The 24,268-nt window shown below is 37.7% G+C and overlaps 1 protein-coding gene across 3 annotated transcripts in view; it reads left to right on the forward strand.

Moving 5' to 3' along the window:
- grik2 (glutamate receptor, ionotropic, kainate 2) overlaps window positions 1-24,268 on the forward strand; it is a 132,082-nt gene that overhangs the window by 67,293 nt on the left and 40,521 nt on the right. For all 3 annotated transcript variants that reach the window (XM_046847150.1, XM_046847152.1, XM_046847151.1), the window contains 5 exons: window positions 11,768-11,911; window positions 13,377-13,487; window positions 15,167-15,280; window positions 21,498-21,704; window positions 23,232-23,455. In XM_046847150.1, coding sequence (XP_046703106.1) covers window positions 11,768-11,911; window positions 13,377-13,487; window positions 15,167-15,280; window positions 21,498-21,704; window positions 23,232-23,455 — 800 coding nt within the window. The remainder of the gene's footprint in view (window positions 1-11,767; window positions 11,912-13,376; window positions 13,488-15,166; window positions 15,281-21,497; window positions 21,705-23,231; window positions 23,456-24,268) is intronic.

Below are 24,268 nucleotides of genomic sequence, written 5' to 3' on the forward strand. Positions count from 1 at the left end.
TCCACCAGCCTGCTCACCCGAAGGAAATATTGGCCTTTGGATTAGCCTTTTTAATTCATACATTGAAACTCAAATCATTGTTTCCAAATTTAGCCTGGCCTTGTTCATAAACTGCCATTGCAAACCCATTTGGAAAAGATGGAAGGATGAAAATATGTTTAGGGGAAAAGATTAAAAGTAATATTTTATTTGGATCTGCTAACATGCCCCTCGTAATCTCCCAAAAGAAAAGTGTAAAAAGGCTTTCATTGAATTTAGCATCGTGCATTACACAGTGGCAATTTAATTTAGAGCATAATACAGGTCCCTCAGGTGCACATTGCCAGATGTTTTTTTGGTGTGGAGAAGCCTTCGCATGATTTCATTGTTTCCATAAGAGATATTGTAGCACAGCCGAATATTATGTCTTGTATTGTGAGATCTCCGGACAATACAGGTGCTTTAAGTTGGTTAGTCATAGCGCAAATCACTTTGCTGAAATTGGTTATTAAAATGCTGGGAGAGGGATTCCGGATCGAATTATTTCTCCCTAACAGTGGACGGTGAAACCTCAACTCTATTGAAACTGTGTCTAAGTGCTACTCCGGATCAAAGGAGCATGTGTTTATGTGGGAGAAAGAAAGAGGAAGGTGATACAGCAGTGCAGTGCATTCACTCTCTCTTTTTACACGAGTTTCCACTGGGTTCACCTGTTCTCCTACACTTGTCACTTCATGTCACTTCATTTGGATTGACTGGTTGACCCTTTTCATCGGTTTTAAAGGCAAACATTTTCAAGGTTGGAGTTTGACATGTTTTTTTAAAGTAAGGTCTGTCATTTTCTGATCACCTTATTTATTGCATTGATTGTTTGTTCCAAAAAACATCTGTGTCCATAAGTTTTTAATTTGTAGCTAGATTAACCATTTCGGCTAATTTAATCACACTCACTTACAGTTATCATTGATGGATCCATAATGAGGTCACAGCACATGTTTGATAGTGTCAGGAACGTTAATTGGAGACAGTTGCCAGTGTAGGTCAATGTTTATTCACAATAGAACTATGTATAAATGAGAAATGACAAGGAGAGACAACAACATGGACATGAAAAAAGAGAATGGTGTCAACAACTAAAGATTGTTAAATAATGCTGTAGGATATGTGACTTAAATACCCAAATTAAACAACTGTATGATTCATGTGCTCTGGTCATGTGATCTAATGCATTCACTAAACCTGTGGCATGCAAAGGCTTATGGGTGCTGTAGTCCAGTGCAATATCAGGGCAACCATGATCAATATTGAATCCAAAACTAACATGAAATAAACTAAATTGAGAGTAAAATGTATTTTACACAAGAACCATTAAATGCCAGTCTTGCACAATAACAGTATTAATATAATTGGAATAAAAGTTTCTGAACATCATGGCAGTGTAAGGTCATGTAGAAATTAATAAATTGCCATATCACCATGCATGACTTTGTGAGCTGATTCCTGAATGTTTTGTTGCCCACCTTCATCTTTGTCATTAATACTCTCACTCACTTTCTCTCTCTCTCTCTCTCTCTCTCTCTCTCTCTCTCTCTCTCTCTCTGTCTTTCTGTCCCACAGACTAACCCCAAAAGTCATTCCCTGTACTCCATCTCCTTCCATCACTGTATTTCTTCAGGGATCATTTCCCTCTATCGCTTTTCCGACAAGCATGGTGATGAGGTGCACGGAAAGCGTATTGTCATTACAACGGAAAGCCAGCCATAATAATACGTTTTACACAGTCAATTTCCTTCCCCATCGAGCAGTGTCCTCGTGAAACATTTTAAAACCCTAATGGCGAGGTGCGCCAGTCTTTTGCATCTTTCCGTACTCTTTAATACTCTTGATAACGTCTTTCATCTCGAAAACTCAAAAATGACTTTGGGTTTAAGACAGACATTTGTGCTTTTAGAGGCATAGGGAAACTAGGAGGCAGCAGAGGCAGTGGGAGCCATGGGAGAGATTTGCAGTGAATGCGTTCATTCTAGCAAAAGAAAAGAGTGCAACGCTCTATCTGGAAAACTGCCTCTGGCAAACAAACAACAGCCTAAAGGTAGTCCTCTTTGATTAGACATATACAGGCAACGCACTTGTTTGTGTCTATTTATGCTTTGCTTTATCTGCAATCTGGTTTTCATTATAGGGAATAAAATGTACAGCCAATTAAAGAGTTTATTTATAATAACCATCTCCACTGACATTTTCAAACAGTAACCATACTGCAAGGCAGATGTGCTGGGAAATAAAGTGATCAGTCTGTCAATCTCAGCATGAACCTGGATTCTCTATATGGAGGTGCTTGATTGACAAGTGAGCGAGTATTATTTTGTGAGCACAGCATCCTGGCTGTCACCTTCACTCCTGCCAGGCAGCCACAGTGCCATAACAAACTCATTACAGGGAGCACAAGCTTGTTATAACACTCAGAGACTGGGCAATTTTATGATTCATTTAGTTCAATAAAGGGCATTTATTAAAGTTTACTTAGTTATCAATAATGGCTTCTCTATTTTTAGACTTAGAACTGAAGACTGAGTGGGATTTCAACTGATTGGTAAAGATGGAGATGTAAATGAGTCTGAAGAAGGGTGGGGGATGTTGGGCTGCAGCCTGGCAGATTAAACCACAGATCTTTGATGATTTTGAGGAAAGAGACTTGAAGCGTTGCCACCTTACACCACCTCTTATATTATCATTTCAGAGGAATATGTAACAAGTGTCCTGTGGATAGCAGACAAAGGAGTCTCTCTCTTTCTCTCTCTTTTGTGGTGTGTGATTGTGTGACAGAGATAGAGTGAGAATGAGTGAGTAGACTGCGAGCATGTGTATTTGTACAGTTCCGCTGCCATAATGGGCAAAGCTAGAGTGCGATTAGAGAATGAACAAACATGCTCCTTGGATGAAGAACTGTGAGCTGTTTCTGATCATTTAGCCAAGAGAACAAGTGGCATCAAGGGCTATTCATGAAGGCACACACAAGCACATTTGTTTTGGTATTTTTGTACTCAAAACATACATTTGTGTGTGAAATGTAGGATTGTGAAAAAATTTGCTAATTGTTTATTTAGGAGAAAATTGAATATTAAAATGAATATTACAGAATGTTTGTCAGCATAGAAGGTAACATTACACATTACACAAACACTGGCTACATTTCTGAAGATATCTCCACAATAAATCACTTTTGTTTTCTTTTTGGTTTTGCTGCATGGCTAGGACATACTATTACAAACAAATAATGAAAAGACACACACACACACACACACACACACACACACACACACACACACACACACACACACACTGCCAAAATATATTACCATCCATTCAGCTGCTGTCTTAATCTGCCTCTACCTTATTAATGAACTTAACTAAGGGAATAATGATAAATTCCTTCTGTACTCACCCACTTTCTCTTCTTCCCCTAGCACTTTTCACTGACTCGTATTAGAGCTCTCATTAGAGCTCTTTAATCAAACATGAGGTTCCCTTTCCCAAAAAACTGTAATCTAAGATGTATCTTTCTATTTCTATTGCAGAAAGTTCTCAATATTGTATTTTCTGTATTTAAACCTTAATTTTGGAATTTAATAATTAACAATTTTTTATAAATACCCCAAAAAATTATATCGGTATTTACATTTATGGCATTTGGTAGACACCCTTATCCAGATTGACTTACTGTTATCTCAGTTGTACAGCTTATCTATTGAGGGTTAAGGGCCTTGCTCAAGGGCCCAGCAGTGTCATCTTGGCAGGGCAGTGCTGAGACTTAAACCCATGACCTTCCGATTAGAAGTCCAACATCTTTTTTTTTTTTACTGAGCTTCCACTTCCCAAATAGATAGTTAGTTAGTTAGTTAGATAGATAGATAGATAGATAGATAGACAGACAGACAGACAGACAGACAGACAGACAGAAAGACTGAAAGAGCATTGGATAGACAGCTGTTAGAAAAAAGCACAATGCATGCACATAGACACACATACACACAAAGGTAGGTCCAGTTGTGATTCACATAATCAGTCCTTTTCTTCACAGACGTTTTAAGGCAGTGCAGCCGTGGGTGACAGCAGCATTGATGCCCAGTGAGCTGAGGACTCTCAGAGGGAAGGTTCTGTTTGTGTGCGTCTGGACACTATTGATCAACCATTCACTCTGGGCGTGGCGTTCAATACGTTTGCGTAACCCGAGCATCAGATGTGATTAAAGGAAAAGGGAGTGACTGTCTGCACGTTGAGCTGCTTTCGATTCATCAGCACACAAATCCCTCCCTCATGTTTCTGCAACTGGTATAATCACCTAATCACTCACTTCACCTCAGAACAACACATATTGTCCTATGAACAGTCTGATCATTCCAACAAAGGAATAGAGTAAACAAAACTATTAACATAGGACACTATTTGGTATGTGATGCATCTCTCTCTTTTTCTGAGTTTGTTTGTTGGAACAAAGGATCTTTGAGATTAAATTTATTTAGAGTTCTGCGGTGTCTCCTTGAATAATCTAAAGGTTTAATACACTTATTCTTTTGTATTTATGAAAATAACAGCATGGTCTTCTTACATGCCAAAAGACAAATGAGCAAAACTGTGAAGTGCATGAACCGCAGTGAACTTTTCTCATTATTGTTTGCAAGCCTGAAACCAAACAGTCATCTGTTATCTCTGAAAGAATGCTAATGTGTGTGTTTGGGGGGTATAGTCACCACTGGCCAGTTCCCACAACAGCAATTTTAATTGCACAGCTGGTATTTTGTTTTTTCAGTATATTTCTGCATCATGTTTGGTGTTTCTTTTATTATATTCATTGCAGTCTGTTTAGACTGAAATAATAGTTTAGTCTTTATAATTATCTGCATATATATGGGACGTTCAGGTTGATTTGTTAAAGGTTACCGATTAGTGCATAACGAAAAATGAAAGCAAAGCCCAAAGGCACTTGTTTTTTTACTTTGCTCAGTATACATGTTATATTCCAGATTTCCTATCCATTTTCAGATCATACACCTCCTTATGACAACCTGTGACAACCTGTCAGACGTCAAATTTGGGGGAAAAACTTGTAGTTTTCTGCCTATGACTTACAACAGTTGCCATCTAGGGAGAGTAAAAGCTGACACTGCTTCCTCTGAGAGGATTTAAAGTTAGTAAAACACATCTTTTTGAACTGCTGCTCGTGCTGCATCACAGGAGGAAAGTGCTATCTACCATCTTTCTCATACATCCTCTCAGAGATAACTATGACTGGCTAGTGTTACTGTAATCAACTAGCAGACGGTATCCCATCCATTTCACACAGAAAACCCAGCTAGACTTGCTCTCTTAGGTCCCAGCTGCTGATGGCAATGCGAATCTCCCAACTCTAGCCATAATGCTTTTTTATTTCACAACTTGGCAACTATGATACTGCTGCTTAAACACTAATTATATTTTTTTCCCAAAATGCTGTGTAATTGTTATATTTTATTATATGTTTTAATATTGTGCTATTCAATTTTTAGCATTGCCTAGGATATATGTCTGCAATATTAAAAATTATATCTACATTAATAAATTCTATATTATCTACTATATATTATACATCTATATCTATAAAATATGTAAAATATGTCCATCAAATGTGCCATAGTAAAGCAAGTGTTTTTGATTTCATTTGTAAACATTTTAAATAGTGCTTCTCGAATGATCCTTTGTTGCTTAGCCTGCAAAGATGTCTGACTTATGGTAAAGAATTTTGCACATTGACCGGGAACTGCCACATAAAAAGCCTATAAAAAACATAAACACATAAAAGCCAACACAATTTTTTTGTGTTCTTTCCAACTTGCAATCTGCAAGTTAAATTTAAATGCTTTTAATGTAATAAATACATTTGTAACAATTGTACAAGATTCATGACTTGCATATTAATTGCACTTTACCAACTTTGCTTTCAAACAATGGTCTGGTGGAGAGTGGGGGAATGGGCAAGTGAATGCAGCATTGCAAACATTAATCTGACCTCTGAATGCAGGTCTGCTGCAAGGGACTTGCTGTTGAGAATAAGATTGTTCTGTGTTTTTCTGTGCTTTCGTTTTTTTTTTTTATTCCACTGGGCTGCTCATAATGGCATTTCTGCAGAGCCTGTGGCAAGCTGGAGTGTTCCTTCTCATTGCTTCAGAGTGCATCTACTTTTTCAGGGTGTTTATGTTTCTTTATGTTTCAATCAAAGGAGCCAAAGCAGTGTGACTGTGAGCAAGCTGTGAGCGAGCGGTGCAGCCCCTTCTCACAAATAAATTCTGCCCTGTTACACAGACTTAGTGTGGCTGCCTATATACTGAGATAGCGCTAGACTCCGGGGAACACTAGCCTACTTTATGGTACTATAACCTGAAATGCATGTTGCTGAAAGGGCAACTGAGATTTCTTTCCATTTCCTAACCCACACAAGCCACCATGGTTCAGCTTTACTGCTCAGCTTGAGTGGGTTAAATCAACACGTAAAAGGAAAAGGCCAGAGCTATGCCAATGAACAGCTTGTAAGGGGCAAAATTGTGCTTAAACCAGATTTTTACTATAATTACCCTTTTTTCTCCTACAAGGTCTTTGTTTTCTTAAATGTTTATTTGTTCTCTATTTGTTCTGTTTAAAACTATTCATTCATGATACTTTGAAATACAATTAAAGCCTCAAAATGATATGTGATAAGGACAATTTTAAATCAATGGCAATTGTCATCCTAAAATTAGCTGTGGTTTCTCTAAGTTTTAAATCCAAACTTATACAGCCGTAAAATCCCTAAAGTACTTTGGAAAATAGCAAAGAACTTTATGCAACAGAGACTCATAGTTGTTGACCTTCATAAATTCGATCATGGATATACAGTATAAAACACATAAACAGTAAAAAAATTACTAGGGCCGTAGCAGTTTCAGAGAACTCTGCCGGAAACTGGAGCCATGTGTACACAGTTCTGCCAATATATTTATTACTGATGCATTTCAAAATTGTGTTTAGCAGTAAACAGTGTATTATTTAAAAGCTTTCTGTGTTAAAAAAATACACATAAACAAATGTTTAAGGTAAAAAATACCAAGTATTCTCTTTATACATGGAATAATGCCAATATTTCTGTTGTGCATTTTATACAATTAACCTGAGTATTAAGCATGACTTTTTTAAGCTGCATATAATGGTATAAATCTATAAAGTGTGTACCAAATAATTATAGTGTATCACCTGAATCATATTCTACAGTTGTTTGGGTCATAGTTCTTTGTGTATCATTCTGTAGTTAGAGGCAGAATGCAAGTGTGTGTGTGAGTGTGTGTGTGTGTGTGTGTGTGTGTGTGTGTGTGTGTGTGTGTGTGTGTGTGTGCCATCATCATCTATCAACTCCATTCTCCTCATGCAGCAGTTGACAATCTGGGGAATCTGGATCCTCCACTTCAAACACCAGCATTTTAACAATTCATAATAGTGTTAAATCCAGCTGAAGCTGGGAGATTTAATAAATCTATCGTAGCGGCCTGGAAAATTCGGCGAGCACGAAAAGTAAAAAGGCATAAAGAAATGGGAACTCAGCAGAGGTAATTCTTACATTGGCTGACACATTTATCTTTAATTTCATTCAGGAGTGACATAATTGATTTTAATGAGATGTTTATAGATTGAAGTGGCGGTGTTGCTAAATCATTTGCCAGTCTGCCTGTTGGGCTCAGTTGAGCGTTTCACTGGGAAAATGAACAGCACATACCAGCTTGTACAGCCAGAATCCTCTAAGATCTCTTTTCTCTGTTTTTCACTCTTCACTCTTTTTGTTTCTCTATCTGTATAGCAGTGCACCATCACCACTTGTGTCCTTGCTATTGATTGACTTAATTGTGCTACTGTTTTTTTTTTTCTAAATTATCTTTACTTAAATTATCTTTATTTGCAAGCATAGGCTGCAATGAAAGAGGTGATGTGAGAGACGATATGATTTTCAATATTTAACAATAAAGCAACGACAATGCATATGGTATTTCGATATATATAATATGATGTGATATTCCACTTATCCCAATTATGCCTGGCAAACAATGACAAATAAGCAAACAAACAAATATTTAAACACAAACATATAGACCTATTATAAACCTTACTATGTAAAGCTAAGCTGAGCAATTTTAAATAGCTGAACCAAACTAAACAAGTTATTCTGTCACTTCCCTTTTCTTGAACCAGGAGACCCAAATCTGTTCCAACATGACAGTGCTCCTGTGCACAATGCAAGCTCCATGAAGATATTCTTCACATAGGCTTTTGAGAGACCGTCACCTTTGGGATGAATTGGAATGCTGACTGCACCCCAGGCCTGCTACATCAGTACCTGACTTTATTGTGGCTTTGTGAATGAACATATTATAATTTTGTCTAAGCTCTTAAGCCTTGCTTTAATTAACTATGGCTCAGTGAGGTGAAATCAGTTTACAATTGGTTAAAGACTTAACAATTTTAAACCTGACAATCCTAACTAAGGTTTACATTAGCTCAATGTTGGATGAAGTGCATAAACTATGTTCTTGAGTAAAAGTAGAGATACTCAATAAAATATTACTCCAGTAAAAGTAAAAGTGCTCCCTTTAAACTTTGACTTGAGTAAAAGAACAAAAGTATTTGCATTCAAATGTATCTAAAATACTATGATTTATTATGGCTATAATGATTATATTTTTCACAAAGCTCTTTGCTTAATCAAGTCAGTTTATGTGAAAATATTAAAACTAAAATGATCGTGAGCCCAAAACCCTCTTTTCAACTACTTCAAAGAAATAGCTCAATTAAGGCCACTGGTGTTGTTGCAAGTTAGAGTCAGGAGATTCTCCCATCATTTATTCCTCTCAAAATGTTCCGCTTGCTGTTGAACCGATGCTGAACGGTATGTTGGTGATAAGTAGATACACCAAGCAGCAATCAAAACAAGTTCAGAATAGAGCTCTCACTCAACACTGATTGTTGGCTTGCTGCATGTTGGACCAGTTAAGATTTTATTCACTCAGAAATAAAAAGAAAAGCAACCGATTTTGCAAAATGTAGTTGAGCAAAAAGTGATATTTGACTTTGAAATGTAGTGAAGTTAAAGTAAAAGTCTCCTGGAACAACACGCACCCCATCGTCACATATCGACGCTGTGGATGTTGCGTCTGACGGCGTCCACATCCGACGCCGAGGGTACTTCGCCGCTTTTCAACGTACGGAAACCCTTCGCGTTGCTTTTCGGCGCAGATGGACGGGACCCCATTTGCGGGTTACGGTTAGGGTTTGGGTTAGGGTTAGGGTTAGGGTTAGGGTTAGGGTTAGGGTTAGGGTTAGGGTTAGGGTTAGGGTTAGGGTTAGGGTTACGGTCATCTTCAGAATTTTATGAAATTTTAAAATTAGTCCTATACACTTATTATGATAGATAATAAATTATTAAGTGTATGGACAGCGATACGTATTAGCACAGGGGCTCCCATCCATCTGTATGAAGGGTTTCCGTCCTGTACGAAAATCGACGCGAAGAGGGTACCGGCGTCGGATGTGGACGCCGGCGGACGCAACATCCACAGCGTCGATATGTGACGATGTGGGGTGAGAATGCCCTGCCTGGAATGGAAATACTTAAAGTACAGTTACATGAAATAGCTACTTAAGTACAATAACAAATTGCATTTACTTTGTGACTGTCCATCACTGCATTAGCTGCTTTTCTTGTACGGAAACAGCAAGTGCTAAGCCACATGTATGTTATTTTGTTGTGGTTCATGGTTATTTTCAGGAATAAATATACATACATAGGTATATACATACATACACAAATGTATGAATATTGTTATGATGTTTTTGTGCTAGTTTGTCTTTATGACAGTTTAAACCCACCCCTGAAGCTGCAATAATATGTTGCACAATTTAAAAAAGTAATGCTAAGATATTTTTAAAATGCAGGGGATGGACTTTCAACCCACTCCCTGCTAGTGGTCCCCAGTGATCAATGCAGCTCTATGCCTCTGTCTGCCTTTTGGCCTGCTATTCTGTCTGTGTGTTTATATGTTTTAAAGACATTATGAAATATATTCAACAAATGTTGAACACACAACAAGGCTTGCCTCCCAGAAGAGAGTGTATTCACCACGAAGGCTTTGATGATACGCCACTGTTTTACGCTAGTAGAAGTCACTGAGGAGAGAATGACGGTGTTCACTCGGTATTCAGTAGGAGGCCTTGTCTCCTGCTCCTCTGGTGTTATTACTTATTTATTATTCATGATGTGCGTGCGGCGCTCATCGACTTTTTGCTGTGACTGAGTGTGACGTGTGCTTTCTGCAGATGGGCAGCAATGCCTCTGAGAGCTAGTGCCGTCTCTTCTGACAGGCTAACATACACGTCTCCCCAGGGACCCTTTGGCGTGATGGTTATGGAGGGTTAGATGAGGGTTTGGATGAATAAAGTGTAGAGTAAAATCATGGCCTCTGACATTGTCTTAGATTATCACAGATTCTTTCTCAGACTAGTGGCTGCCACTTTACAGTTTAATCTAACTCTGATTGACTGAGAAGCTTGGCATTGCAAACAAATATATAAAACGCTGCAATTTGCATTAGTGAGAGCCGACGCATTCATGTCCTTTCACACTAACATTCGCATTCATACACTGTACTCAGCTTTAGTCCTTCTGAACAGTGATTGTTCAGAACTCTTCCTTCAGGCCCTGCTTTAGGAGTCCATAGGCGATCCTTCAACCTCACAGCACTTTTACATCTGCTCTCTTTCATCAACACAATCTCACAGGCAGATTATTAATATCACATCTCTTTACAGCCTGTTCACCCAGCACGCTTAGTGTGAAGGGACCTTCAGACCCATTTCAATAGATGAAATACCTGTAATATCTCACAACACGTCCACACTCAGTACCCATGTCAAACACTGCTTTCATGATGTGAAACTCTTTCATAGTGACTATGTTTAACTAACCTGTTCTATCGGTGTTCACATCTTATTGTGCTGTGTGCATAATGAAAGATATTCTCATAATACAGATTATCATCTGTGTACTCTTTGACTTGATTCGTTGCTGGATTCTTATTTGGGGGCAGTTAAACTTAGTGCTTTATGGATGCCCAGGTTCAGATGTGCTTTTGGTAAGAGAAAGCAGTTTACTCTAATAATAGGGCTGCCCAAAGAGACTGATGAGCTTTCAGCCAATATATCCTCAACCATCCTGATTTTTCTTTGATTGATATCAGCACAAACACGGAAACATCCCCCAAGTGATTCTCCCATATTATTGCAGCAGAGCTGTCTTTAGTCCTAATGCTTGCGGGCAGACAATCAGAGAGAAAAAGCTGGAAATGACAGGTTCGGCCATGATTTATTCAACAGGATAGTGATTTCTGACACACCCCTAGGCATGATTTCCATACCAACAAATGTTGAGAGCTGTGGTGATTGCTTTCCAATCATCTGAGACAAACACTAATTAGATTTTTCCCCCCCTTTTTTTGTCCTGTGAAATGACAGTTTTACAATATTAGATGCATACAAGCATGTCTGACATTGAACTGTCAGATACTCACACCTACAGCTCTTGCCAATCTGCTAATGTCATTATTTCCCTTGGAGCCAATGACAGTGACTTAATTTTGTTACCACCTCAATTAACATGGGAAGTACTAGTTGTATTCTACAAAAGAGAACTGATATTGGTGTGATATGGTTGTGTTTGTGTGTTTTGTGCTTCCAGACGGATGCAGCACTGATGTATGATGCAGTGCATGTGGTGGCCGTAGCGGTGCAGCAGTCTTCGCAGATCACAGTCAGCTCTCTCCAGTGTAACCGGCACAAACCCTGGCGATTCGGTAACCGCTTCATGACGCTCATCAAAGAGGTATTCCACTGCATTTAGAACAATGACTTGAGGATTTGTGTCCGTTGACTGTGGGACTTTACCTGATGCTCTTTAAGACATCTCACCCTCTGCAAATGAATTTTAATTGTCCAAACTTATTCTTGCACACGAGTTTGCCTAATAAGAAACCTGACTGTCAGTGCTTGATTCTGCAGTTTATATTTAGACTGGCTAAGACCCTGGGCTTTCCCTGCATGATATCACAGGTAGGCTTAGACCACTATACTGCATAGGATTCTAACACATTAAAACACAAAGCACTCCTGCAGATCAGTTCAAATCTCCCCTCTTGGGCCTAACCCTGGTGTGCTCTCAGCTCTTCTGGCCTCTTTTCAGTTCTTTTGAGCTTGAACTAGAAGCATAGCTATGAACAGTATGCTGGAGCTAAGCCCTGAAAAGAACTGCTTTATAGCTCTGCACACCTGAACTCTAAATTCACATTTAATTCTGGTATTATGATAATGTATTATGGAAACTGCAGAATTCAGGTTGAGAGCGGTTGCAAGCCGATGAGGTAACCTTGGTTTAAAAAAAACAAACAAACAGAAAATCTTCCCTTTATATGACTGTTGCCTACATCTGTGTTTTTGGGGTTTATGCAGTACATATTTTAGATTTACATAGCAAATCGTAGTGGATCTTTTATGAGACCTATATGAGGATCTATAGTATGCTGGCTAGCTCTACATCGTTTTCAAATAAAACACTGCTAGGCAATACAACACAACAGAACATGCATGTATATGAGTGCCATTTTAGTTTGATTTGGCACATATTAATAAGTGACATGCATTTTCTGGATAAGAAAAAATTTTCTGGTGTCATTAGATTACAACAGATATAAACAGTTTTTCCTTCACCACCTTTATATAATAGGACCAACAAAACTTCAAGAATACAACACCACTGTACCATGAATTCTGATACAATTACAAATCTTCTCTAAAATAAAGACTTTGCCCACTTGAAAATGTTGTACAGTTGGATAATTGGAGAATGATCTATTCAAAATGTGGTACCTAACACCAGTTGTACAAATATTTGTAATTGAATGAAAAAGCAATGAAATAATCATTTCAAAAAACAGTCTATCAGCATGATAGAGCAAAAAACCCTGGAATTTTAAATTGCTGTAATTCTCACAAGAACACTAAAATGCATTATGAACAAAATTGATCTCTTATCTGCTTCTAGGGCTCTTTTTATTTTTAAAAATAATCCAACACTCAGTCCTAGAAAGTCCTAGAAAAACACTCCTAAAATGTATCTTTTTTTTATTGCGCTTGATCTCTGTGTGACTGAGAGCGGTTTCTGCTTTTGCGGCCTGCTTGAAGGTGAGCTGTGTGTTTCAATGAATTATGAATTTCTTCCATTTTTGCCAAAGCGGGATGGAGTCTTTTTAGCTGGTGCTGCCTGGTGATGATGAATATTTCTCTCACACCAGCAGTCGCACTGGGATGGCTTGACCGGACGGATAGATTTCAACAAAACCAATGGCTTAAGGACAGATTTCGATCTGGATGTGATCAGCCTGAAGGAGGATGGACTGGAGAAGGTAAACTGTGTACAACAGGGTTTAACCTGAACATCATTTGTAGGAGCGCAGAGTACACATTTGCACACACATATACATACCCACACTCACAGTCTGACAAGAGTTTCCCTCTCAGCTGCCTGTGACCTCCCATCTCGCTGGCGCATGTCTCGGCACCTCCATGAATAATTTACTCGATTAATAAAAGAGCTTCAGAAGCCCTCCAGTGTCATAAAACCTGAATTAAAGAGTTGATTTGCAATTACAAACTACAGCTTAGACATTTTCTGAAGACATCTGAAGCACTTTGTTTTCGAATTGGTGAGAGTGTGTGGCCCATCTGTGCTCTCTCTCTCTCTCTGTGGAGTGTACAACCCTCAAGTGCATCTTCAGGATTAATTGTGCCAGCCATAAGAGAGAACGCAGTGTGGTTCTATCTGTCTGTCTGTCTGTCTTTGGACACGTTTGCATTAGCCATCATTTCCTGTAGACATATTGCTTTGACTTTTCTCTGCACTGAAAAGCTCAGAGCTAAAACTAAATATAATATAGCAAAAAATATCAGTCCATGAGTGCTGTTTAAATCACCAGTATTTCTCCATATTATACTGTTGCTCAGCATTTGCAGTTGTTGTAATCAGGCTTATAACATTGAGATTTTTTTTTCTGCAAAGCATTACTCAATATTGCCACAATATTCAGTCTCATTAAGTCTGATTATATTATATTACCAAATGTACTAACCTTTATTCATGGAGGAATCCCCTTCCATTATAATGTCAGAAAGGCTTTCACTGTCTTTACTTAGACTATGTTTTTTTAATCACTTTCAGCTTTTGACACACTTGAATCTATTTTCTTTTTAACTTTTACCAAAAACCGATCTAATGAATCTTCTTGGTTCCACTGTATCACCATCACTCAACAATATACCCAAAGGGCCATAGAAGTCTATTTTTTAACAGCAAAACTGGAGATGAGGCAACTGACAATTTGTTTTGAACTCTCCGATGTTAAATGGCACCATGTGAAGCGTATCTGCACAAAGGCAAATCGAGAATGTTTCGAAATCATCAATGCACTGTATGTTCAATTTAGCTAATAATAAATGCACGTGAAATAAACATTATATAACTATTTCTAATATGGATTTGACAGTAAAAAATTCAGCTAAGGCTGGTGAAAACTGCAGAAAAAAAAAATCACCTAAAAGGTTTAATTAGGATAATAATTAACTATTAGATCTAACACATTTCAAATGTTAATGCTGAAATGATTGAATAGGCTTTTTAATTTATTTACTTTTTTTTTTGCGCTACACTTTGGCACTCAGATGTGTTTAAAACATTGAGTATCAGCTGAGAAACTCTGCAATGTGGACGTTAGCCAACTAATTTATTCAAGATTTATATTATGTCATTTATATCAATGTAGAATCACCTAAATATATACCACCCAGTTTAGTTGTTTGCTGCCATCAATCAGTTCCCAACTTCACAGCTGGGAGTATTTTTTACACCCTTAACAACTTTTCTTAAGCTTAAAGAGATGTAAATGGTCCAGTCTGAGCAATTCAAATGTGTATCATAATAGTCAATTTGATAAATTGTAAATAATAATAAAGGGGAAATTAATATCAACATGAGCCAAGCTGTAGTGATGTCACCTTATTAATGTTTGGTATAATATCTTTTGTGCAGATTGGAACATGGGACCCTGTAAGTGGCCTGAACATGACTGAAAGTCAGAAGGGAAAGACGGCGAATGTCACAGACTCACTCACCAACAGAACACTATATGTGTCCACAATACTGGTAAATATAGCATTATGTTTCGATTGAGCAAAATGTCTGTTTGAATTGAGTTACAAGCAGCAATAGAGTCATGCGGAATGTTTAAATGTTTGATCAGTGTGTTTTGAATGGAGGAAAGCCTCCTAGGTAAGTAGCTTGGTAATTTTTGGGAAGCTTTTGCACACTCTCAGGAAAATGACTATCCAGAAGGCAGATTCCAGCTAAGGTGCCTGTTTTTGGGCCAAGTTGGAAGGCAGCAATGTAAGTACCCCTTGTGGGGTAGGCAATCCCACTGTTGTTTCTATGCAGGTTTGGGCAAACATAATTGTCTCTCCGACAAAGGGAAATGTTTGCAAATGTTGGTTATTTGCTTGTTTTATAGATAGCTCTATTGTTCTACGTAACTGAAATAACAGGATTTTGTGACAATACAACTTCTAAGAATGTAACAATCACATTATCACATTTTATGCTGTTATCGTATGTGCGTCATTTCTAACTAATTTCAGTAAAAGTAGAAATGCTTACAAAAAATTTATTTTAGTTAACACTCTGCTTAGGAATGTTAATGAGGCATCTGAGGCAGTTACACTTCATTTAATTCAACTGACACACAATAGATTGTATGGTATTCTCTATGTTTATACTTTGATGAAAGAAAGAAATATTTAGAAGCTCTCCTGTTTTCTTTACACTTGACTAAAGAGAGAGGTTAGTAAATATCAAAATATAGTTCAAGCTTTTCCCCCAAATAGGAAATAACTGAATTTTATAAATTTTTTATTTTTCGTAATTTCTGCACTGTTGCATCACTTGCAGCTTTTTATGGATTCTATGAGGTCCTATAAAAAATAAGGTTTTAAAAATGATATCATTAATTGCTACATAGCAGCATATGGCCTAAATAGGCTTCCTGTACCTGTTCTTTCTAAAAGTATAAGTAATATAGGTATAACTCAGCATTATGCTTTGCTGTCTTAGATTCACTGCTATAGCCAATGATAACCATGTTGTGTTCCATTATTCAGCATAATTTATGCAAAAAAGAAAAATGTAAGAAATGTAAACGTGAATGTTATTTAGATGCATATTCCCTGGTGTGATGTGGTATCAGGATGAGAAGGAGTTTTTTTTAGAGAGCACACTTCACAACAAAACAACAGGGTGATCCCACAGTCTATATCCTGAGCCTTTCTCCCAGAGTTGCATCATATGTCCTAAGCAAGCAAAACAGTTCTTTTAAATTCTTAAAGTTCTTTCCAATATATGGTGACTTATTTACCCTGCACACATTGTTTAGGTGACTGATTAGAATGAATTAAGCAGCACAAAATCCTTGGCTTTTTTGAAAGGTGTCTGAAGTACGGGTTATTATACATAAGCATAAAGAAAAAGAGAGAGAATTGTAAGGAGTGAAAGGTAAAATGGGTGAGGATTCAGTGATAAAAGTGAGCCTCTTCATAAAATTTTAATGCTCTCAAGTGTGCTAGAGCTTCCACTCCTTTGTTAAGAGTGTTTTTTATAGGCTGTAGGTAAATGCAAACAATTTGGTTCTCTAGACATGTCTTGGTCCAAAAACAGTGCAAAAGAAGAAATCGAGTTTCCCTAAAGTGAAAATAAAAAAAATTACTGATGACTCACTAAGTCTATTTTATTAAAAAATGTATCACAAACAGTTTGTCTTCTAAAGTTTGTAAGCTGTAATTCTGAGCATAATGGGCTTCAAATCAATTGATTTACTAATGGCACAATAACAACAATGAACACAGGAACTGAAGTGGGATCCATGATTCAAGCATCAGTATGAATATAAATCTGATGTAAATCTTATAAATCTGTGTTTAGTGTCTTGTATATTATAATTTTCTTATTACAATTCTCCAAATGCAATCATACACAGAACACAGAACTCAGCAATTACAAGCAAATGGCTTATTCTTATTAATTGTTAAGTATCATCACTTGGAGACACAACATGCAATTTTCTTTTGTATTTGTTAAAGAAGTATGTAGTTTTAGAAATCCATCCATCTATCTATCTATCTATCGATCTATCTATCTATCTATCTATCTATCTATCTATCTATCTATCTATCTATCTATCTATCTATCTGTCTGTCTGTCTGTCTGTCTGTCTGTCTGTCTGTCTGTCTGTCTGTCTGTCTGTCTGTCTGTCTGTCTGTCTGTCTGTCTGTCTGTCTGTCTGTCTTGTCAATTTTAAGTTGTTCCCACTCACTTTCAGAAGCTGCTAACAGAGTCTCCATGGATCTGGAGGATATCCCAGTGTGGGTGTTATCTGGGATTCAGATTTTCACTTAACCAAAATAAAAAAGAGAAGAGAAAAGAAGGGAAGCATGAGCATGCAAAGTTTTAGTACAAAAATCTCAACCAAAGCAAAGGTGTGTGTGTGTGTGTGTGTGTGTGTGTGTGTGTGTGTGTGTGTGTGTGTGTGTGTGTGTGATTGTTGGTGTGTGTGTGTGTGTGTGTGTGTGTGTGTTATATGTGTAGATTCAAATTTGTCTGAAAAGCAAAATTACTGCACATATGTGCACTTGAAAAAATAGACCAGACAGCATTTTAAACCAATCTTGCCAAAAAACTGCATAGTTTTGTTCATAGTGTCCACTGGTGTGCATTCCCACATGTGCCCACAGCAGTTTTTAAGACTGCTTAGTTAGTGAAGGAACCAATATGGCCTTACTGGCATAACAACATGTTTTCATCCACAGAATTGGTGCTTACTAAATGTTTTTTATTTTTTATTTGTTTGTTTGCACCACAAATTCGCTAGATCAGCTGTTTCTGAAATATTAAAACCAGCACAACTATACCATGCTTAAAAATTCATTCACCTGTAACTAAAAAATCCAATGCACCAAACTGTTTTTCCTATTTAAGTGGCCAGGGTGTCAATGTTCAACCCGTTAGCATATTGACCATCAGCAAAGAATCAAATATTAGTTGGTTTATATTATAGTGTTGTAAAGTAAGCTTCTCATTTCCGTTACATTTTTGGTCTACACTTACATGCGAGAATATCTTTTTTTACAGAAACCATGTATAATGTTTCTAATGGATACTAGCTGCAGGCTAAAATGTAGAAATAGCTTAAAAAATGGCAAGTTTTGTGAAGGTCCTTCTGGCACTCTTGAATACTTGAAAATGTAATATTTCTCTCCCGTTTCCTATTTATAGCTCTACACTCGCAATCAGATTTGCAATGTATGCAACTACTTAAAAGCTGGATATTCTGCTGATATGAAACCTCTGTTCTTTGAAACATTAAATGCAGACACATATCTGGTCTATGACTGTCCGTAAATACCCATATCAGCATTCACACAGGGTACAATTCACAAACACATCCCTGCAGTACAAGTATAAATATGAGAAAGATGGATATTTCAAAAAGAATATTTCAGCCTGGATCTCTTGGGTGATTGAAATTCTCTCTGAAGGGTTTGAGTTATTCAGGAGGCAATTGAGAGACAATCTACAGTCATATTTTCAGTGCTTACTACAACTGCACAGTGAAGTGTCCTCCATGTTTTAACACTGTGTAGCATCCTGAATGCTCTGAATGAGAATGTTTCCCCCACCACTCATTCCTGTTGCATTGACAGGTAGGCTTTCTGAATCTGACTCGGGTTCAACCTTGGCAATTGAAATCATGAATAGAAGACTCATTTTTGGTTCGCCTTTTTTATTTTTATAACTGCAGCATCCAAACACAGTGAGTCACTATATGATGTTTTTAAAAAAACCTTCGACCGCAGTGATTTATTGCTGCTGTGCATCTCACTCACTGCCGTGAGACGCTCACACTCGACTGCGGCTTTGTTACCATGGCAATACACACGTGTGCAAACAGAGCTTGCTGACACACAGAGCACAGGGGGACATTTGACAATGCTTCAGGACATGGAAAATCATATCTGCTCCTGTATTAGAGACAAGATGCCCAAGGAAATGGGAAGCTAGCATTTATAAACAAAAGGGCATTCCGACTGCACCTTAAAGGTCCCCAAGTGAAGTTAATGTTCAGATCAACACAAAGGAAGAGGTTTACACTACCTCCACTTTAATAGACAGGCCCTGGGTGCATATTGCAAACAAGCCTAGTAGCATTGTGACCTCTGAAATAAATAACCTTGATATGTGCATGTCATGATAAGCTGAAGTGGATACAAATGCAGTTATAGTTTATTGTAAAGGCTGGTGGACAAATCCAAATCATAATGCAGTCATAAGACAAAATAACGCATGCAATATCCAGGTGATGAGCTAACCACATAGAGAAATAACAGTAAGATCAAATATAACAAGCAAATACCATGTAAATAAATGTTTGGTAATGACAGCTCAATACACACTGAGTGTTACTTCACAACTGGCTCGATGCTCAGTCTGTGCATATTTGTAGGTGTGATTGTGAACAGGTGTGCATTGTTAGAAATCCAGTCACAGTGAACATGACAGGGTTGATGTCTAATTGGAAGTGAATAAATCATAAATAACTTAACGACTTATAGAAATAAACTGTAAAAATAATTGACTGTAGCTTTTTGTTAATGTATTAATGTGCACATTTTAATATGTTATAGTAAAAGCTCATTCACAAAGATGTGTGTCAGATTCTTTACCAGATTAGTACTAATCTTATTAATATTGTATTGTTGCTTTGCATGGACAAAAATATAATCAACGACACAGTGAGGTTTTAGTGGGAGTAAAATGTTTTCTAACTTGTTTTCATGTTCTGGAACAATAACTGTAACTAAAAAACTCTAGTCTAATTTGCCATTGTAAGGATTATAAAGGAAACTAAGAAAAAAATAAACTATCAGATGAAAACAAAACAAAATTAGCATTCAAATCACCTGTCTCACATTCTGTCTTATAGTTATATATTATACATATTACATAACATCATGACTTCAGTAAAAGCATATGAGCTCAGAAATAGTTTTTTGTGTATGTGGCTCTATGGTACAATTTTGAATGGCAAAAAAAAGACAGTTTTGCTTCTAAGGGCTCAATTCTAACTGCTTGTTTTGCGATATGAAATCACATTACTATGTGATTGCTTCATAAAAGGCCGGTAAATCTTGGAACACAGACCAATGTATTCATGCTGGACTTCCAGTTTGGCTTTAATTATAAGCATTTTATCCAGAAAAGATGCTCAGATGACCAGCTTATCTGTGCTCTTTATGATCTGAGTAAAAGATATCTCACCGTGCTGTGTGCAACAGCAGATAGCCGAAGTGAGAGATGCTGCACGTTCATATTTGTAAATAATAAGTTTAAGATAACTACTCATCATTGGTTTATCTTGGCTGTGGATATATGGGAACTGGGAGGGGTGAGTGCGGATGACTGCTTATCTCTCGTTTGACACGTTCCACTGGCACGACACACATCCCTGGAGCGTCACACTGGGGGTGAAGGACTGCTTGCAGAGGCATCTGATAGTGTAAGCTAAATGCCTGCAGTCTCACTGGGAAATGTCTAATGCAATCCAGGACAGTGGGATTCACTGCAGTCCTTATATATATATATATATATATATATATATATATATATATATATATATATATATATATATATATATATATATATATATATAAAAACATGACCTGAACTCTAATGGTTAAAGTGTATACATTTTTAATTCTAAATAATACAAGTCACATTAACTTACATGTTTGTGTTTATCCTGTGATAATATATTTGTAGAGATAGTGTGAAATGTGTGTGATTTTTCTAGTCAGAGCTGGTAATATGTTTACTGTTTGGTATCATACAAATGAAGAGAGAGAGAGAGAGAGAGAGAGAGAGAGAGAGAGAGAGAGAGAGAGAGAAAGAGATGACAGCTGTTGATTCCTAACAAAAGGAGCCATCTGTATCCTGTGCTATTCACCACAGTATCAGCACATCTTATCTTATTTTGAAAGCATCTGTGAGAATGGACAGAGTGGCTCTAAGATGTACCTCTGGTCCTCACTGTGAAGTGAGTGGTAGAGTGGGAGAATTATCTTTCATTATGGACACTATTTCCTGTTTTTTTTTTTCTGTGTGTGTGTATGTGTACTCATCTGCTTTAATAACAGTGTAGTTTCCATTCCTCTTGAGCCATTGTAAGTTCATGCAAACATACCTCAAAGCCCTGTCAGACACATATCAGCCTCTTCTTTCACATGGTGAGTAGAGCTCAGAACTGCCTCTCACTCCGCAGGAGGAGCCCTATGTGATGTTCAAGAAGTCAGACAAGCCTCTGCATGGTAACGATCGTTTCGAGGGATACTGCATCGACTTGCTGCGGGAGCTCGCCAGCATCCTGGGCTTCGTCTATGAAGTGCGGCTGGTCGAGGATGGCAAATACGGAGCTCAGGAGGAGAGCTCGGGCCAGTGGAATGGCCTGGTGCGTGAGCTCATGGACCATGTGAGTTTCATGCTTTTTTTAACATATCAAGACACTTATTGACTTATCACATCACACGACTGTTGTAACTGTGCAGGAAATGCTGATACTGGTGCCTTTAATGATTATGCCTGAACTGTATGTGCAATATGAGTGGAGCTGTGGAATGTAGTAATGGGAGAAATTTCTAGCACTGTCTGCAGACAGCATACAAAGTGAAGCTTCTGGCATGAATTTCTACCAATGAGCTACACACACACACACACACACACACACACACACACACACACACAAAAAGAAGACCCAGATAAAAATGAGCTCTACACAGAGAGAAAAAAAAAAACAGTCTTTGCACAGCCAGTATCTAATAGCTGATCCCATTACCCATACACACACACACCAGTCTTTCTGCTCGTCACACTGTATTTCAAACATTCGCACAATTCATTTTGACAGCTGATCTATTGATCACATACTTATTGCTTGCCATGAAAACCATCTATACTATAAAACTTAAAAGTCCAAAAAATTGATAATTAGCTTCACATCATTTCTCCCATTTCTTGTTTATTTATTTATTTTTCTTTTTTTTTCACATCTCTGAACGTCAAACGTCATAACTAACACTCTAGGAGGGGTTGATGCGGGCTCCTTGCCTGTGTGCTTCCTCTCCCCAGATAAGAGCATGACAGATTCTAACTGGCCCAGACAGGTTTCCAACAGTCTGCAGTCTGCAATTTGCAGAGAAAAAGAAAATGCATTGAAGTGTAGGATATTAAAAATATCCCGTCAAAAAGAGTGAGTGAAAAACAAGAGGTAGGAGGGGAAAAAAAAGAACGAAGCAGGACACCTGATTACACTTTGCATGAATTTACCTATATGAAAACATCATCGTCATAGGATAATATAATAATTGACATTATGGATCCTCATTTTGAAAAAAAAAAATATATAATGTTTCAATTTAAGAACTGTGCTGCTGTTTTAAACTTAATTCATATAGAGTTGCGTATGGCAGTTCTATTTATTTTTTTAATTAAACATTATCTATCTATCTATCTATCTATCTATCTATCTATCTATCTATCTATCTATCTATCTATCTATCTATCTATCTATCTATCTATCTATCTATCTATCTATCTATCTATCAATTTAGTTTTTTTCATTCATTCATTCATTCATTCATTCATTCATTTATTCATTCATTCATCCATTTATATATTTATTCATTCATTTATTCACTCATGAAAACAGAGAGTTCCGTATGTTTTACAACTTAGGAATAACATTAAACCTGCAAAATGGCTGTACGCCGAACACTTCACTAACTGCTGAGCCAGTAGCTGCTAAATCAATCTTTGAGTAAAAAATGAGAAAGAAAAAAGAAGAGCAGGAAGGAGGAGAGCTTTAAATTTCAACTTAAGTGCTGTGGGACAGTTGGTGGGGTGTAAAGGTTCTGTTTTCCTAATTTGATTGCCTCTAAATACTTCCTCCAGCTCTGATGGACTGCCTATCATTCTTCCACCATGTCTTTTGTATTGACAGAAAGCTGATCTTGCAGTGGCTCCCCTAGCCATCACCTACGTGCGGGAGAAAGTCATCGATTTCTCTAAGCCATTTATGACTCTGGGGATAAGTATTCTGTACCGCAAGCCCAACGGCACCAACCCCGGGGTGTTCTCCTTCCTCAACCCTCTCTCCCCCGACATCTGGATGTATATTCTGCTGGCTTACTTGGGTGTCAGTTGTGTGCTGTTTGTCATAGCCAGGTAACATGTCAGTTCTGCTGATCTCAGCCACACATGCAGACATAACCCCACATTTTAAGATCATTCCATTAACAGACTAATCTAGGACTTAAAGCATCTTCCCTATCTCTATTACATTTTACATTTCTATGCTTTAAACTCAATTCAATTTAGATGTAGCTTTACTGCCCTTAGCTGGGGATGAAAGAAAAATGCTGAAATGCTGAAAGAACATTCTTCCAATGTTCACACTGATATGCACTATAAGAACCGGCCAAATCCTCAGGGAAGAGCCTCCACTGGCAGAGCACAAGAGGAAGAAATCCCGCTTCTGTGAATAGCACAAAAGAGAGAGGTGACTCCTCTGACCCAGACTGAGACAGTGAGTGAGCCGAGTCCTTTTTGGACAGTACACTGGGGGATGTTAAACGATTCCTCCACTTTCTTATTCTATTTATAACGACAAACTGCTGCTTGTAATGCTTAGCAGCCAAAGATCAATAGCACAAATCACACAAGAAAACGTGCAATAAAAAAAGAGTGTCTGAATGCAAGAGGTAGAGAGAGAGAGAGAGAGAGAGAGAGAGAGAGAGAGAGAGAGAGAGAGAATGGGAACGCTTGAGTGTAGGTGTGAGCTTGAGTGTTTTGGCATTTCCCGGTGTGAATGGCAACCTCCCTCATCCCTCGCCGTTTCCTAGTGTCTCCAGCTTTTGCTTTTGCTTTTCTCTTTGGATGTTTCCACACTCTGCTTCAAATGTCCTTGGCCACGTCCTTTGTGATTACTGGAATGCATGTGTATTTCAAGCTGATAATCTTCACTCATGTTTCTGTGCT

This window comes from Silurus meridionalis, chromosome 4 (assembly GCF_014805685.1).
Source record: "Silurus meridionalis isolate SWU-2019-XX chromosome 4, ASM1480568v1, whole genome shotgun sequence".
NCBI lineage: Eukaryota > Metazoa > Chordata > Actinopteri > Siluriformes > Siluridae > Silurus > Silurus meridionalis.